Source organism: Phoxinus phoxinus, assembly GCF_949152265.1.
Source record: "Phoxinus phoxinus genome assembly, chromosome: 8".
In the NCBI taxonomy this organism is placed as follows: domain Eukaryota; kingdom Metazoa; phylum Chordata; class Actinopteri; order Cypriniformes; family Leuciscidae; genus Phoxinus; species Phoxinus phoxinus.
This window is the reverse complement of record NC_136883.1, coordinates 7,299,066-7,314,095: the sequence shown is the minus strand read 5'-3', so window position 1 is coordinate 7,314,095 and position 15,030 is coordinate 7,299,066. Positions and strand designations below refer to the sequence as shown.

Here is a 15,030-nt window from a genome sequence, read left to right as displayed (position 1 = left end):
AGACACGCAATCATTGCGTTTTCGTGATCAATCATTACTGTCACTTCCGAGTACTCGGGCGCATTTCTTATTCCGCACAGATATGCAGGGGAATGAAGTATTCTTTATCATGTCATTTTGAGCCAGAATCCAAATGACAAAAGACAGGCTGTCAACAGAACAAAATTATGTGTGTTTTTCTGTAACTCTGAAGCAGTCATATTATGCCATATAAATCCAGGAGATATGAGAGAGCGGATTACTTCTCTGATCTCATGCTGTTTGCCTTATGTCGACTATATCGCAGTCACGCAGACTTTCTCGCAGAGGAAAAGGAAAAAAAGAAAGAAAGAGACTTCCTCATGGTCCAAATGAATTTCCCCAAGACCAATTTATTCACCAAATAATTAAAGAATGAATTTCATAGACCATTGATTTCTTTTGCATAGTAAATACAGGTGCCGTGCTCCCGCTGATTAATCACTGAAGGATTGCCACTCTTTATAGAGATTCCAGTTCAATTTTTCATACACAAGGGCTAATGTCACCTGAGTAAACAATGAATATTTATCTCATAAATAAAATTCAAAAGGACTCTCATGAAAGGCGTCCTCATAAAGCGTCAAACAATATAAATCACGTTATTTCTGGCTGACGGCATCCGTGCCTGAGGCTTCTGATACTGTTTTTTGAGCTCATGCCCTAGGTTTACACAAAGAGTTACGACTGTCAGCAACTGGGGAAAGATTGTACAAGAAGTTATTGTCAAAGAGTCACTGAACTGGAATATAATGAAAGTTCAGGATAACTATGATCAGAAGTACAGCAGTGCTCTATTTCTGAAATTTGCAGTGTGGTTACATGCTCTACCGAGTTGGTCACCTATACTTTTGCTGCAAAGTCATGATGGAATCATAGTAAGTAAGCTTTAAAGGGATAGTTCACCCAATAAGGAAAATGCTCTCATCATTTACTCAGCCTCATGCCGTACCAATGACTTTCTTTCTTTAGATAAACGCATACCAATATTTTGTTTAGTATAATAATCAATCATATAATGCAAGTAAATGGCACCCGAGCTCGGGTGACGCTTGAAAAACCACACACAATGATTGTGACGGTAATCCATACAACCCCAGTGGATGAATCAATGTCTTCTGAAGCGCTCATATAATAGTAGACCGGAAGCATTGAAAGGAGTATTGAAAGAGTTTAAAATATTAGTATTTTTCTTACACACAGTTATTGTTTGACATTGATTTGTCCACTGGTGCCATATGGATTACCGGCATGATCGCTATATGTGGTCTTGCGAGCGGCAACCATACGCATGCAATATATAGACTCACATGCCCTGTTTTTTTACACCTGATATTAAGGTCGATCGGATCACAAGTGTGCAATGCTAAATAGAGGTGTACAGTAAATGGGGTCTAAAACATTTTGAGCTTATCCACTGTCAACCACTTCCCATGGTAGACAAAAACGCATTTGACAGGATTGTTCTCACCATTCCTGATTTCTAACACACTCACAGTGCATATTTAAATGTATCTCCCTCGTCTACTTATGATCCGATCAACCAAAACGCAGGTGTAAACAGGGCCACGGAGATGGTTTATTTTCCTAAACAAATCTCTCTTTGTGTTTATCTGAAGAAAGAGAGTCATATACATCTCTGGGATGCCATGATGGTGAGTAAATGATGAGAGAATTGTCATTTTTGGGTGAACTTTCCCTTTAAGCTTCGACTTTCCAAGGGTGTGACACTTAAAGAATCATTAAGAATGCGTACTGGGATTAATCATAAATAATTAAAGGTGCAATAGGTGATTCTCTACAGATTTAGCTTTGTTTTGTTATGCTGGTTGAAAGTCTCCTCATATCCTGAAAGCAATCACTATGTTAAGTGATCTAAATTAATTTTATTTTACAACAAGTGGCAAGTATCTACATTTCAGGTTTGACAGTATTCTATGTACCACTGAATTTACCCTATGCTGATTATTCAGTTAGATTCGACTGTGTTGCCACTATGTCCTGAAATCACATATGAATAAAGCTGAACTACAGTGCATTATTTCCTTTGTCAACAGGTCAACTTCAGAACTCGAGTCATTTCACCGGCGAATGACACATGATGTAATTCAAAGTAAGCATTTCCAAGATCACCCTTTGCACCTTTAAGTTTTCATTGTCAATGTTGACTATAAAATTCACTTTGTGAACGGTTTGTGTGCTGTTATCAAGTTTACCAGAAAATTCCATTAATTTGGCCTGTTTGAGGCAACAGGTATGCGACAAAACTACATTTCCCTTCAGTCTTTTTTCCACTTATAAAGCCGTTACACACATAATGAGCTTCATTTGCACTACTTTTTGTTTTTACTAGCTGTACAAATGCTTGCTTTCTTTGTCAGAATGCGAAAAAAATAATAGCTCAGTGTGTTTATTTTATTCCAGCCAAAATCTCATATCACATCATTAATATGCTTTCCGACTATACTGTTCGAAATTCCCAGAAGAACTTGAAAGCGGCATTAGATTGAGCAAAGATACACAGTCAATTTTATTTTTAGTGTAACGTCAGCACTCCACGCATTCATCAAGGTCAGGAACCAACAACGCCTCCTCTACACTTTGAGTGGCAAAGCAAAAGCGATCATATTGAGAGTAATATCCTGTTTACATCTCAGTGATCTCAAATTATGTTCAATTACTTTCCGTTTTAATGTCATCTACCCATATTAATGTGGATGAAACCTCCTACGAGCAATTCAGACAAATGAAAGACAAATTAACCTCAAAGCCGTCCTACGAGTCCTAAAATAAATTCCCTTGCAGTTCTTCCCATTCCACACCTATCATATTCAAAGAACTGTTGATCATCCAAGCAAACATTTAATAGTATTACCACATGGTGTTCTCACATGTCTTACATTCTTATGTTGTGGTCTTGCAGACAATTATAATATATTATATAGCAGAGAACATATGGACATATTTCTTATACTAATTTTTGTTTATTACGATTTTCCACATTATAGAATAGTAAAATTATCAAAATCAAATGGGAGTATGGAGATTATGCAGTGGACAAAAAAAATGTAAGCAAGTAAAAAAGTTAAATCAATAAAACAAATAAAGCTGTCTGCTTTTGCTCACTGTGAGCTCTAATCTAACTCTAGTTTGTTTATTTATGTAAATGTTAGTTATCTTAACGTTAGTTTTTTTTTTTAGAAATTCATATATATGCACAATTTACATTTATCTACAAAACTAATGTCAAGCATTTAGGTAGGACCCTTCAGAGGAACATCTATTTAGTCCAAACTTTTGATCACAGTAACATTTACATTACTCATAATAAATTGCTAAATGATTGCTTATTATGTCGATTTCATCATATTCTTATATCCCAGTGCCTCACAGAAGGTTTGCAGTTCTAAGCCTAATGAAAAATGAGTATTGACATTTAAAGACAAATCATTCTGTGACCTGGTAGCCATCGAATGATGTTAATTTTCTTCATATCAGCTTTCTGTGCTAGCCAAACAATTACAGGAAATCGATAGACTAAAAACAGCCTTGTCTCATATAAATTGGTTGCTCGGTTTATTTTTTCTTTCCTTGAGTTTGCAAATGGTACAATGCTACGGCTCTGCCTTCTATATGCACACTTGAAGGGCATGAACTCCTTGACCACAACATATATATATATATATATATTGTAGCAGTAAAGAGTTTGGACACACTGGACTGAAATTATATTAGCTTTAAACAGGCGTATGCTTAAATTATTGACATTAGTTATGTAGAAAACATAAACCAGCAATATACTAATGTGACTAAAATTATTGTATATATATGTATCAATACGTTTATTCAGCTAGAATGCATTACATTAACCAAAAGTGACAGTAATACTTTTAAATTGTTACAAAAAAAAGAGTATTTCAAATAAATGATGTTCTCTTTAACTTTTTAACTTTCTGTTCATGAAAGAATCTGGGATATATCAGTGTATAAAACGTATCAGTTGATTTATTGGAAAGATGTCTGTCTACTTATCTCTTCATTTATAACTGGTCACACACAATCTGGTCCCATTTAATCCCTGTAAGTAAAGCTGTCTGATGTAACTTCAAATGTGTTTGGCAACTTGACTATCGCATCTTGCCAAAGCACGTTGGACCATGTCCAGATGTGCGATTGCAAACAGACAGAGGTCATTATTGCACCATACAGGCATGAGCATGACCATTACTGTATACACCACGATAAGCAGCCGAGTGAGAGCTTTAGCGGTATTAGCGCAGGTGTAAATTCACCAAACACTTCACTCTGAGCGAAATAAATCCCGGCCTGTGCTGACACAGATTCGGCTTAGTCCTTATCAGCTCCAACCCCTTTCCTTATTGGATATAATACGTTTGGTGGATATCATCTAGTTCTGTTTCACTTAGTTCAGCCCTGCTCTGCTTAGCATGTGTCACCAGATAATCATAAGCCATTATTTTATAACTCTGCAACTCTCAAATGTAAAGTGGGATTGATTTTGTGAAGGAACACTGTTGATGCATCCGTCCAAACCAAGTACTACAATGCTGTTTGTTCTATTCAGGACAGTAACAGTGAATAACACCAAGTGACTTTGCCAGACTGATTTGTATCATAACTGACTGGGCTTCCTGTTCCATATCGGCCCTTTTGTGTCAACCTATCCGTCTCTAACTGGTCGATGTAGTGTTTCCAGACAAGCATCAGCATCAAGGCTCACATTTACCGGATCATTAGAAATGAAAAGAAATCGCACTCAGACAATTATTTCACGCAGACACAGGCAGCATGGGGGAGCGTTTTAGTGGCCTGTCTCAATGCCGTCTCGCTGCTCAGTTGTCCTCTAATGGAAAAGAGGACGAGATCTCCGTTTCCCTTCTCTGTTATGAAATGGTTGTGAAAAGTCATATTTTATGGTCTTTTTATAGTGCAGTTTCATCCATCCATTAGTTGAACTGCACTGTTCAGAAAATTTGTGAAGTTGTATTTGTATGGTAAAAAACATTTTCTGAAGCTGTAAATAAACAAAGATTATTGGAGTATGTTTTACAAGAAAAAAAACACGATTTCTGGTTACACTTTATTTCATAGAGTCTTTCTACTTCAATATGCAAGTTTAATTACTTGTTACTTGCGGTTTCGTTATTTGTGAAATTCACTAGCAATTTCTGAGAAAAAGTAAATCCAACACCAACTTTTTCAGTGCATGGAAATAAAATGACTGCATACAGATTTAGAACAAGCAAAGATTTCCATTTTTGGGTGAAATATTGCTTTAAAAGCGGTCTGCTTTGTTGAGAAATGTGCAGACAGGAAGAGAGGAAGCTGGATGAGGTTACTCTGAGTCTCTCTGAGCTCTAAATGTTCTAAAAATGGCCATCTCACCGCAATCCTTTCATCTGATAGTGCTAGTTCAACTGCCCTGTCTGTATCATTCTCTTCCCATTCTCTTTGTCTCCCTGCATTCAAATTCATTTAACATGCAATTACAGGGACTGGAACAAGACAAGCAGAGATTGAAAAAAGATTGAAGAGAGAAAGGCCCTGTTTACTCATGGTATTAAGATGCGTTTTGGTTGATTGGATCACAAGTAGACGAGGGAGACACATACCCGTTTACACCTGTTAGTCTCTATTGTCCACTTTCAACCATTTCTGTCCTGGTTTCTTCGAGGGGAGGGTCTGTGAGCATGGAAATGTATGGGTTTTTCAGATCTTTGATCTAATGGACAAAATAAGGCAGCTTTCACTTCTGCTCTAATAGCCGTAAGACCACGGCGAGTGTGTGATAGAAACAGGAATGGTGAGAGAACATTGTGCTTGGTACGTTTTTCATCTTCCAAACAAAGTTGGGTCTCCAGCCAACAAAGTCTAAATCCCATCCGGCTAGTGCGCTTCTCATAGTTTTTACGCATTCCACTTGTAATCCCATCGACCAAAGCGCATCTTAATACCAGGTGTAAACAGGGCCAAAGATGAGATTAACCTATTGAAAAGACTAGTTTAGACCGGCAAGAGTCCAGGGTGGTTTATGCTGGTCTAGCTTGAACTTAACTCTTAGAGCCCTATTGCCCTTTCGGAAACACAAGTATCAAACGTAAAACGCAAGTAACTTTGTGGGCGGATCCCGGGCGCTGTTCCTATTATACCAGCGGGATAAATGACTCTTGCGCCCGATGCAAATCTAAAATGGGTTGGTCTGAAGTAGCTTCATTATTCATAGGTGTGGTTTGGGCGTAACGTGAAATAAACCAGAGCGTCATGCACATGCTACATTATGGCCAAGCATGCACGCTTAAAATACCATATGAATAACACATGCAAAGCGCCACTGTCTTTAGACTAGGTTTTTCCTGGTCAGTGGCGGAATTGTTTTCTGGAACTGCAAAATAGCACCAGGGAACGTTTACACAGGAACACGCCTCCTCTTTTCGCTGAACCGCCCACCGAGCGCAAGTTCAATTTACCAACGTGCGTCTGTGGAGGGAAAAGTCCGCTATCCGTCGGGTGCAAAATAGGATTGATACATGTGTCGGTGTACAAAGTAAATTGTGCTGGGTTCAAGATAGGGCCCATGGACTGTTTAAATTAATGTATGCTAAATTACAATGTAAAGAAATATCATTGACATTTGATGTGGAATATACAGTTTGGAGGAGCAGGATTTTGGATCAATAAGATTTAATTGAACCACACAATGCAACAAAAGTAGAAGCCAAGTACATTAACACATAGCAGGCTTTCCATGTAACTCAAGGAAATGGTGTATATTATTTTTCCTATCGACTTCCTAACAGAACTGCCTTAGTCCACCCAAAAACTCGTTCCAAACCTGTAAGACTTTCATTCATCTTTAGAACACAAATGGAGATATTTTTTATGATCTCTGATTTCTGTCCCTCCATTGACAGTCCACGCAACTACCACTTTGACGCTTGAAAATATTCATAAAGAGATCGCAGAACTAATCCATATGAAGCGAGTGGTTTAGTCTAAATAGTCTACATTTTCTGAAGAGACCCGATTGCTTTATATGATGAACAGAATGAATTTAGGCTTTTATTCACATATGAATATTCATCAACGCTCATCAGTTATGGTCAATTGAAACTGAAGCATGCTTGCTTGACGTGCAAGAACCAATGAGGTTCATTCTCGTGTGTTACGCAGCACGTTTAAGCTTCTCGCACGTCAAGCAAGTATGGTTGAACTTCTGTTTATGTTGTTACAGAGCAGAGCTATGAAATGTGGCAGAACAAATCTACTACTGGCACAGAAGATAAATCTATAAGACCTGTAATATCCATCTTATAAGACTCTTGTATATAATATTGTTTTTCATATGCAGCCAGCATAAAAAAAAAAACTAAAAAAAAAAACCTCATGCTGGTGACCTTTATGTTGCTCTTTTCAGCAGGGAGGGAGTCAGAACAAAAAGAGAGTACCCACCTGGTGAATGAGGAGGGGGGGCACACATTAGCACAACCCCCTGGCCTTCCCTCACCGAAACAGCTCCTCTAGTCCGACCGCTGAACGCCCCAAGATCTGCAAACATACACACACACACACACATGCAGGCATGGTTTTAGCCCGTGACAGAGTGACACACGGTGGCACAGAGGCAGCTGTTAACCTCCAGACTAAGGGTCAGAGATCGCATATGAGTGCCTGAAAATCGGATACGTGCTCGCGGCTCGGCTAGATTTAGTATCTGTCACCTGAGGTGTGACCTCTGTGTGAGCTTTCACTTTAACCTGCTCTAACGCCCAAAACCTGCCGCTTAAATCTCAATTCCTGTTTCCCTCCGGACACGACGACCAAGTAGTAATTAAAACAGGTAACCTTGCTTGAAGCCTTCAATCTTGTGAGTACTTTTAAAATACCAAAGAGACATGGTAAATCATTTTAGTTCACAAAAAGCCGAGAATCGAGGGCAATCATTACAGTTTCAAGCCATGTTTGAGGACAGACGTCGGATGGTATTTTTAAAATGTAATTTTGAGTTGAAATGTAGAGGTGAAGGTTTGCACATGTAGCAGCGCTCTGGACAGGTGGAGCTACTACAGTTAATCTGTTGAAACAAATTGCATTTGCATAAATTACCATAATTAATCTGCCATCTCTCAGCACAACACCATGCCATTGGCTGACTGCCCTTTGCAGAGAGAATAGGTGAGGGGGATGTAGTGCTATCAGAGCATCGCAAAGTAATTACAAATGTTGATGTTAAGAACAACATTCTCATTGTTCAGATGTTGCTCTAAATCTCAGTTACATTACCTTACCCAGCTTACAAAAATATGTTCTGAGAACGTTTGGTTTACATTTCCATTAAAGCTACACTGTGTAGAAATTACTCCCATCTAGCGGTGAAACTGTATATGACTACCAACTGAATATTACTTTCTAGCCCCTCCCATTCCGAGGGTGTTTTAACTCCTACGGTGGCCGTATTATTTCAAATCTGCCGGCAGTCGCGAGTAATCTCCCCCTCGCATTCGTCATGGTGCCACTGAGTGTAAAAACGCAAAATTTCCAGGTATGACCCTCTTTGTCTTATGTATTTTCAAGATGGAGGCGCAACATGGCTTCCGCCATTCGAGTGACTCACCCGTATGTATTATAAATGGCAGATTCTACGCTTACGAGAATACTTGATTAGTTGGTAGAAGTAATTATACATTAATGAGCACATATAATTTTGAAATAACAAAGTGTTTTTAGCTTTAATTTAATAAAATATTATTTCTGAATGTGCTCTAAAGTTTTTTTTTTTTTTTATGTTTTAAGAGAGTGTTCTTGGTCATGTGAACATTAGAAACAACATTAAGGGAACAGTCAATTTTATCAGTTTGCATGTTACTTTTGAATGTTCTCTGAACGGACTGAAACAAGTAACGGTTAAATAATTGTTAGATGAACAATGCATAAAAGAATAGTTCAGCCATGAAACTCTATTCGGATTCGGATTGGTGAACCAAACGTAATGTTCCCAGCCAATCGATTTCACATATCCATTAACATGTCCCTATATAACCTCGTCACATAAAATGAATGCACTTATCGCTGCACACTAAGCTACTTCTTTTCCTAGCCCCTCCACCTTCCCAGCACCACCTGCCTAGATCTGGTTGGGGGGTTTTCTCAAACCTCAAAATTCTCAAACTGGCAACCAGCGTGAGCGTCGAGTCAAGTCTGAACTTTAAACAAACAGTCTATTAGTGTTACTGAAATAACGTTCATAATGTTAAGAGGAACGATAGCTAATGTTAGCCAATGTTCGAAGAATATTAGACAAAGTTCTGATAACGTTCCCTGTTAGCAATGTAGCAGCTTTGTTTTAGATGTTTCTCCTAAAATAAAAATAAATATAAATAGAGACGGCATAGCTTATCATTTGGTCTCAAAAGATACCGATGCACAATATTTGAATGTATTTCTAGATCTTTCACTTTTGATTGCACATTGTTGTTGTTTTTTTGGACAAGCACAGTTTGAGACACTGTTGAGATCTCTTCTGCAGTTCTGAAACTAGATGAGAAATGTGAAAAAAGGGTATTTTATAAGGAGAAACATCCAAGAAGTAGGAGACTTTTAAAAACGAAAGTCTCCATTTAATCTAAAAGCATTGGGACATTAAAGAGATCTCACTTTCATTTGTTTATTTCTATATGTGAAAAATGTTGTACTTCAGAGACAAAAAATAATAAAGTGCGTCTTTTAGGGTACAGTCAGAGCATCAACTATACCAGAATATACAGTACGCTTCAATGGAAACAAGATTCATTTATATGCACATAGTTCAGAGAACTTATGAAAAAAAAAAAAAATCTTCCTTAGCTTCAGATTTACATATGAGCATTCAAGGACACATTTTCAGCCGTTGGGCTCTTAGGTCTGCTGAAATTCAACTTTTAATTTTTACATTGCACTGTTTTAAAGGTCATTTTGGCTCAGTTTGAGCTTGCACATATGCACTTCCACTTCTCAAGGCTCTCAGTAACAAGGTGCAAATGGAACATTAGCAGCATTTACGAAGGTCAGCAAATCAATAAGTGTCCCAGTTAAGCATTGCTGTGCTGACATATCAACAAATATAATGGCACAACCAGAGTCTGACTGGAGTGACACTTCATTTGGCTTAGAAGCCACATTCGTGCAAGGAACTAAATAATAACAACATTAGATTTTCAGGCTCTTGAGAACAAAAGCAAGTGATAAGCAGCTTTTGCTACTTGAAACAAGCTAGATTCCAGTTAAGAGGAGATCTAAAAAAAACAAAAAAACAATTGATGTACTGTACACTATTGCGCATTCAATACAATCAGGGAAAATGTATTACAATTTAAATGCAATTTGTTGAACTCAAAAACACTTTTTGGCCCAAATAAGTAGAACTTAAGTACATATTCATGTGGGTAAAAACAGGTCAATTTTGATCCTATGTTGACAGGCAAAAGTAATCTTCCTCATTTTGTCTATGATGAAGAACTTAGATAATATAGAGATCCCGTTTGTTTTCTGTCCTTTCTAAGAGCAGTGGCAAATTTGGCTAAGAATGGCTGTTCAATTATTTTTCCATTTTAGTTTATGCACTATATGTGAAAGAGTTCTAGCAGGCTTAGACATGAGGGTAATTAATCTTTTTTTTTCTCTCTCTCTCTCTCTCTCATTGTGGGTGGAGACAGATCAGAAGACATAAGCTTGTGGGACAGGAGACAAGATGTTTCATCGGCCCCGGTCGTAGGTGGTGTTGATTAGCCCTTTTCAGCCTGAAATGTGGCAGTTTTAAATTTACACAGCTGCAATGTCAGACGTTGGTGGCCCGTACGGAACTACAAAGTGAGGTTGGTTTCTGCATACCAAACAACATAATTTACACACACATGAAACTACATTCTATCTACTCGTCTACCCTTTACCAGTCAGCTCTGAAAAGAAAAGTCATATTGAAAATATGAAGTATAAAGTATAAAGGTGGCCAAACGCTGCAGGTCTGTCCTCACTGAAGGCCTTAAAATGGGTTAACAATACTGTTTTTGACACAACAGTGCTGTAAATCACTTTCACTGAACAATAGCTGACCTTTGCCCCTGTCTGTTATAACATCTGACAGACCGCTACATTCTCTGGTGGAACGTCTGATTTGAAAAGCTCAACCTTGACATGTGCCCTGACATAATATATAGATGTATAGATGTTTACAGCATTGCAGAATGAAGCTCATTCTCAACAAGCTCAACAAGAAACACATTGACAATGAGAGAGGGAAAGAAATGCATTGATGGAAAGATAATTAATTATTTTACAAATATTGCAACGCATACTAAACCATATAAGTGCTTTAAGTGGCAGACATAACAAAGTGGACAAGGTGTCAAATGAAGGTCGTCATTTCAAAATAAAAGTCCAACTGAAACTGCTGATTTCACGACCAAGACTTTTCCCATGGGCTGATGATACAATGGACAAATAACTGAGATACCTTTTGATAACTTATAAATACCTTAGATAGTAAAACATTTGAAAATTGTTGGAAGGCCAATGTTCTACAACAAAAGGTAGCTGATCGAAAGGTCACTACAAACATCCTAAATCACTTTAAAAAAAAAGATATTAGAAAATGCTGCTGAAATTATCACTATATTATACTATTACATTTTAATAATTGATAGGGTTAGTTCACCCAAAAATGGTTCACCTGTCATTAATTACTCACCCTCATGTCGTTCCAAAATCCTAAGACTTTCGTTCATCTTCAGAATAAATATATTTTTAATGAAATCTGAGAGTTTTCTGTCCCTCCATTGACAGCCAATGTAGTAAAGACATCATTAAAGTAAACCATGTGACTCCAGTATATGGGGAAAAACAAACAGAATTTACAACTTTAATTACAAAATATGAATCTCCAACCCACGTTGACGAGAGCACCACGACACATGCGTGCTGTGTTGACGTGAGAGCAGACGTTGTTGCGCGAATGCACGTTGGAGATTCCTTTGTAAATAAAGTGGTAAATTATGTTTATTACATTTTTTTGTGCAAAATTTTAATTACTTTAATGTTGTCTTTACAACATTTCTGGGGCTTGAAAGTGGTAGTTGCGTAAGTTGTCAATGGAGGGACAGAAAGCTCTCAGATTTCATCAAAAAGATCTTCATTCGTGTTCTGAAGATGAATGAAAGTCTTATGGTTTTGGAACGACATGAGGGTGACAAATTAATGATAGAATTTAGATTTTTGGGTGAACTAACCCTTTAAGTGAAATGCAAAAAAGTCCTAACGATGTCAACAAAACAAAAAAATAAAACAGTAATAATTTGATACAATGCACTTATTTTGTACATACATGTTTTTACATTGTACTTATATTTAAAAATATAACTGCTTGTAATTACATTTGTAATGAATTTGTAATTACATGTATTTGCACCATTGACGCTTCTTGTACCCCCTAACCCACCCTTAAACCTACCACTACCACCAAACACTACCACCAAACCTGTCCCTAACATTACTCATAATATTACACCTCAATAGCAGCAAGTATTTTGCATTATAATATGAACAAGTACGTTGTGCCTAACATTTTTATTTTTTGACATAAGTACACAGTAGTTAAAGTGGGACCAAAAACTGACAATTGCTCAGTCTTCTGACCTTCTTCCCTAATAGGAAACTTAAATGTTTGAAGACATTGTGTTTGAATCTAATTTGATTTAATTTCCAGTCTTTAAATATTAAAATAACATTTGATCCCATTCTTTTTCCCCTAGATTTAAATGTGACTGTGTATGATTCAACCGTGCATGTTATTTCATGTAATTTCCAGATTGAAGTTTCTTGTGTGAAGTATGAAAAAAAGAGAAAAATAAATGATTTAACAATGCTGCTAACACATATATTGGCTCAGAAATTATCGTGAAGCTTCTGCATGAATTTCTATTCATCATTGCAATGTGTAACCATGAAAATTGACATCAATAGACATGCACAGACATGCATAATCACAGACATTCAACGCTGTGCCAGCATCGCAAGGAAGCGCAGCATACTTTGTTGAATGCAGTCTGGATTTCCCTTTCAGGCTGATTTAGCCATTCAAGGCGAACAGCTTGTGTTTGGCCACTGTGTTCCATCACTTGGTCACATAGCGTCTTTGGACATTAACTCATAGTCTGCCATTCTTTTGATTGGCCAAAACACTTTTGCTTTCTATTTTCATCTGTGCGCAGTCAGATGCTTCCGCGTAAATACAGTCAACCTGCAGAAGATAATCTTGCCAACCGTTCAACTGTAATGTTTAACACTCCCCATTACCGAGAAGCTGTTACTCTGTCACACACGCTGCATGGGTTTGAGAGTGGGCTGTCTGTTAGTGGTGTTCCGGTGTTTTGGAATGAAATCTTTCAAATGAATGAATTATTATTTTTCCCTTCCATACGCAGACTCCTATTTAGTTCACTAAAGTTTTTCATTTGTGAAGATCCTGACAGCTTTGATTACCTTTTCTTGACTTCGTAGTGTCACGGCAGCACAAGTCATCAATCAATGGAAGCTTGTTCCCAACACGGAAATTATTATTATTTTTTTTTTTTTTTTCACGCAATTTCGAGTTTATATGTTGGACTTTATTACTCGGAGTTACGAGTTCAAAATTAAAATTGTGAGATATCAACTCAAAATACTTTATTTCTCGCAATTCCAAGTATATACAGTAGCCTAACCCACAATTAATATATACAGGTGAAACTCGAAAAATTTGAATATATTTCAGTAATTCAACTTAAAAGGTGAAACTAATATATTATATAGACTCATTACATGCAAAGTGAGATATTTCAAGCCTTTATTTGTTATAATTTTGATGATTATGACTTACAGCTTATGAAAACCTTTTCACGATATTCTAATTTTGAATTTAGGGGTTTCCATAAGCTGTAAACCATAATCATCAAAATTATAACAAATAAAGGGTTGAAATATCTCACTTTGCATGTAATGAGTCTATATAATAAATTAGTTTCACCTTTTAAGTTGAATTACAGAAATAAATGATCTTTTGCACGATATTCTAATTGTTTGAGTTTCACCTGTTTATATATATTTTATCATAATCACAAGTTTAAATCTCGCAGTTCTGACTTTATTCCTCAGAATTGCATGTTTATAACTTACAATTCTGACTTTTCACCTCAGAATTGTGAGTTTATATCTCACAATTATGAGAGAAAATGTAAGTAGTATTATAAACATGCAATTGTGATAAATTAAGTCAGAACTGCAAGATAGAAACCCGCTATTGCAAGAAAAATGTTAGAATTGTGAGATAAAAAGTCCCAAGTACCTTTTTAAGTTTCCGTATCAAATGATCAACTGCAAAAATGTATCAAAAATATAAAGAAATAAAATATATTCAAAAATAAACTGCAAAAATTTCCAAACTATTTTTTTTTGTAACTTTTTTTCTGTTCTCACTAAATAAACTGTATAAAGTAGTTATGTGCAAAATAAACGTAATAGCAAGGCAAAATAAAAACACATCTAAAATATGAACATGGCATAATGTTCAAATGAGGGTACATCTATTTGAAACTGCAAGACATCACTGTAAAAAAGATGTAGGATTTACTTGGAAACAATTTTCACTAAAAAAAGCTATTCATTGCTAGCAAACAAATAAAAAGACACTACAAGTAAAACAATGATTTAAACATGACATTTTGAAGTAGAAAGACTGAAATAGTATTTTCTTGTCAAATGTACTCAATCGTAGTTTTTATTTTATTGAATTTATTTAAAAAAATTTGAAACATTATCATGGTTTGAGTTGAAATTCCAATGATTTTAGAATCTATCAGCCAATAAATGAGTTGTCGGCTAGATTTTCAACCTTAGTTGTCGATATCAAAAAAATCCATTATCGGTTGAACTCCATTCCAGTTTGTTTGTGATCAACAGGTATTTCTTGCATTGCTCCACTCCAGC

At 36.6% G+C, this 15,030-nt stretch overlaps 1 protein-coding gene across 3 annotated transcripts in view; it reads right to left on the bottom strand.

The window, feature by feature from the left end:
• Window positions 1–15,030, bottom strand: part of cntn5 (contactin 5) — a 314,849-nt gene that overhangs the window by 102,326 nt on the left and 197,493 nt on the right. For all 3 annotated transcript variants that reach the window (XM_079621551.1, XM_079621552.1, XM_079621553.1), the window contains one exon: window positions 7,489–7,584. In XM_079621551.1, the coding sequence (XP_079477677.1) occupies window positions 7,489–7,584 (96 nt within the window). The remainder of the gene's footprint in view (window positions 1–7,488; window positions 7,585–15,030) is intronic.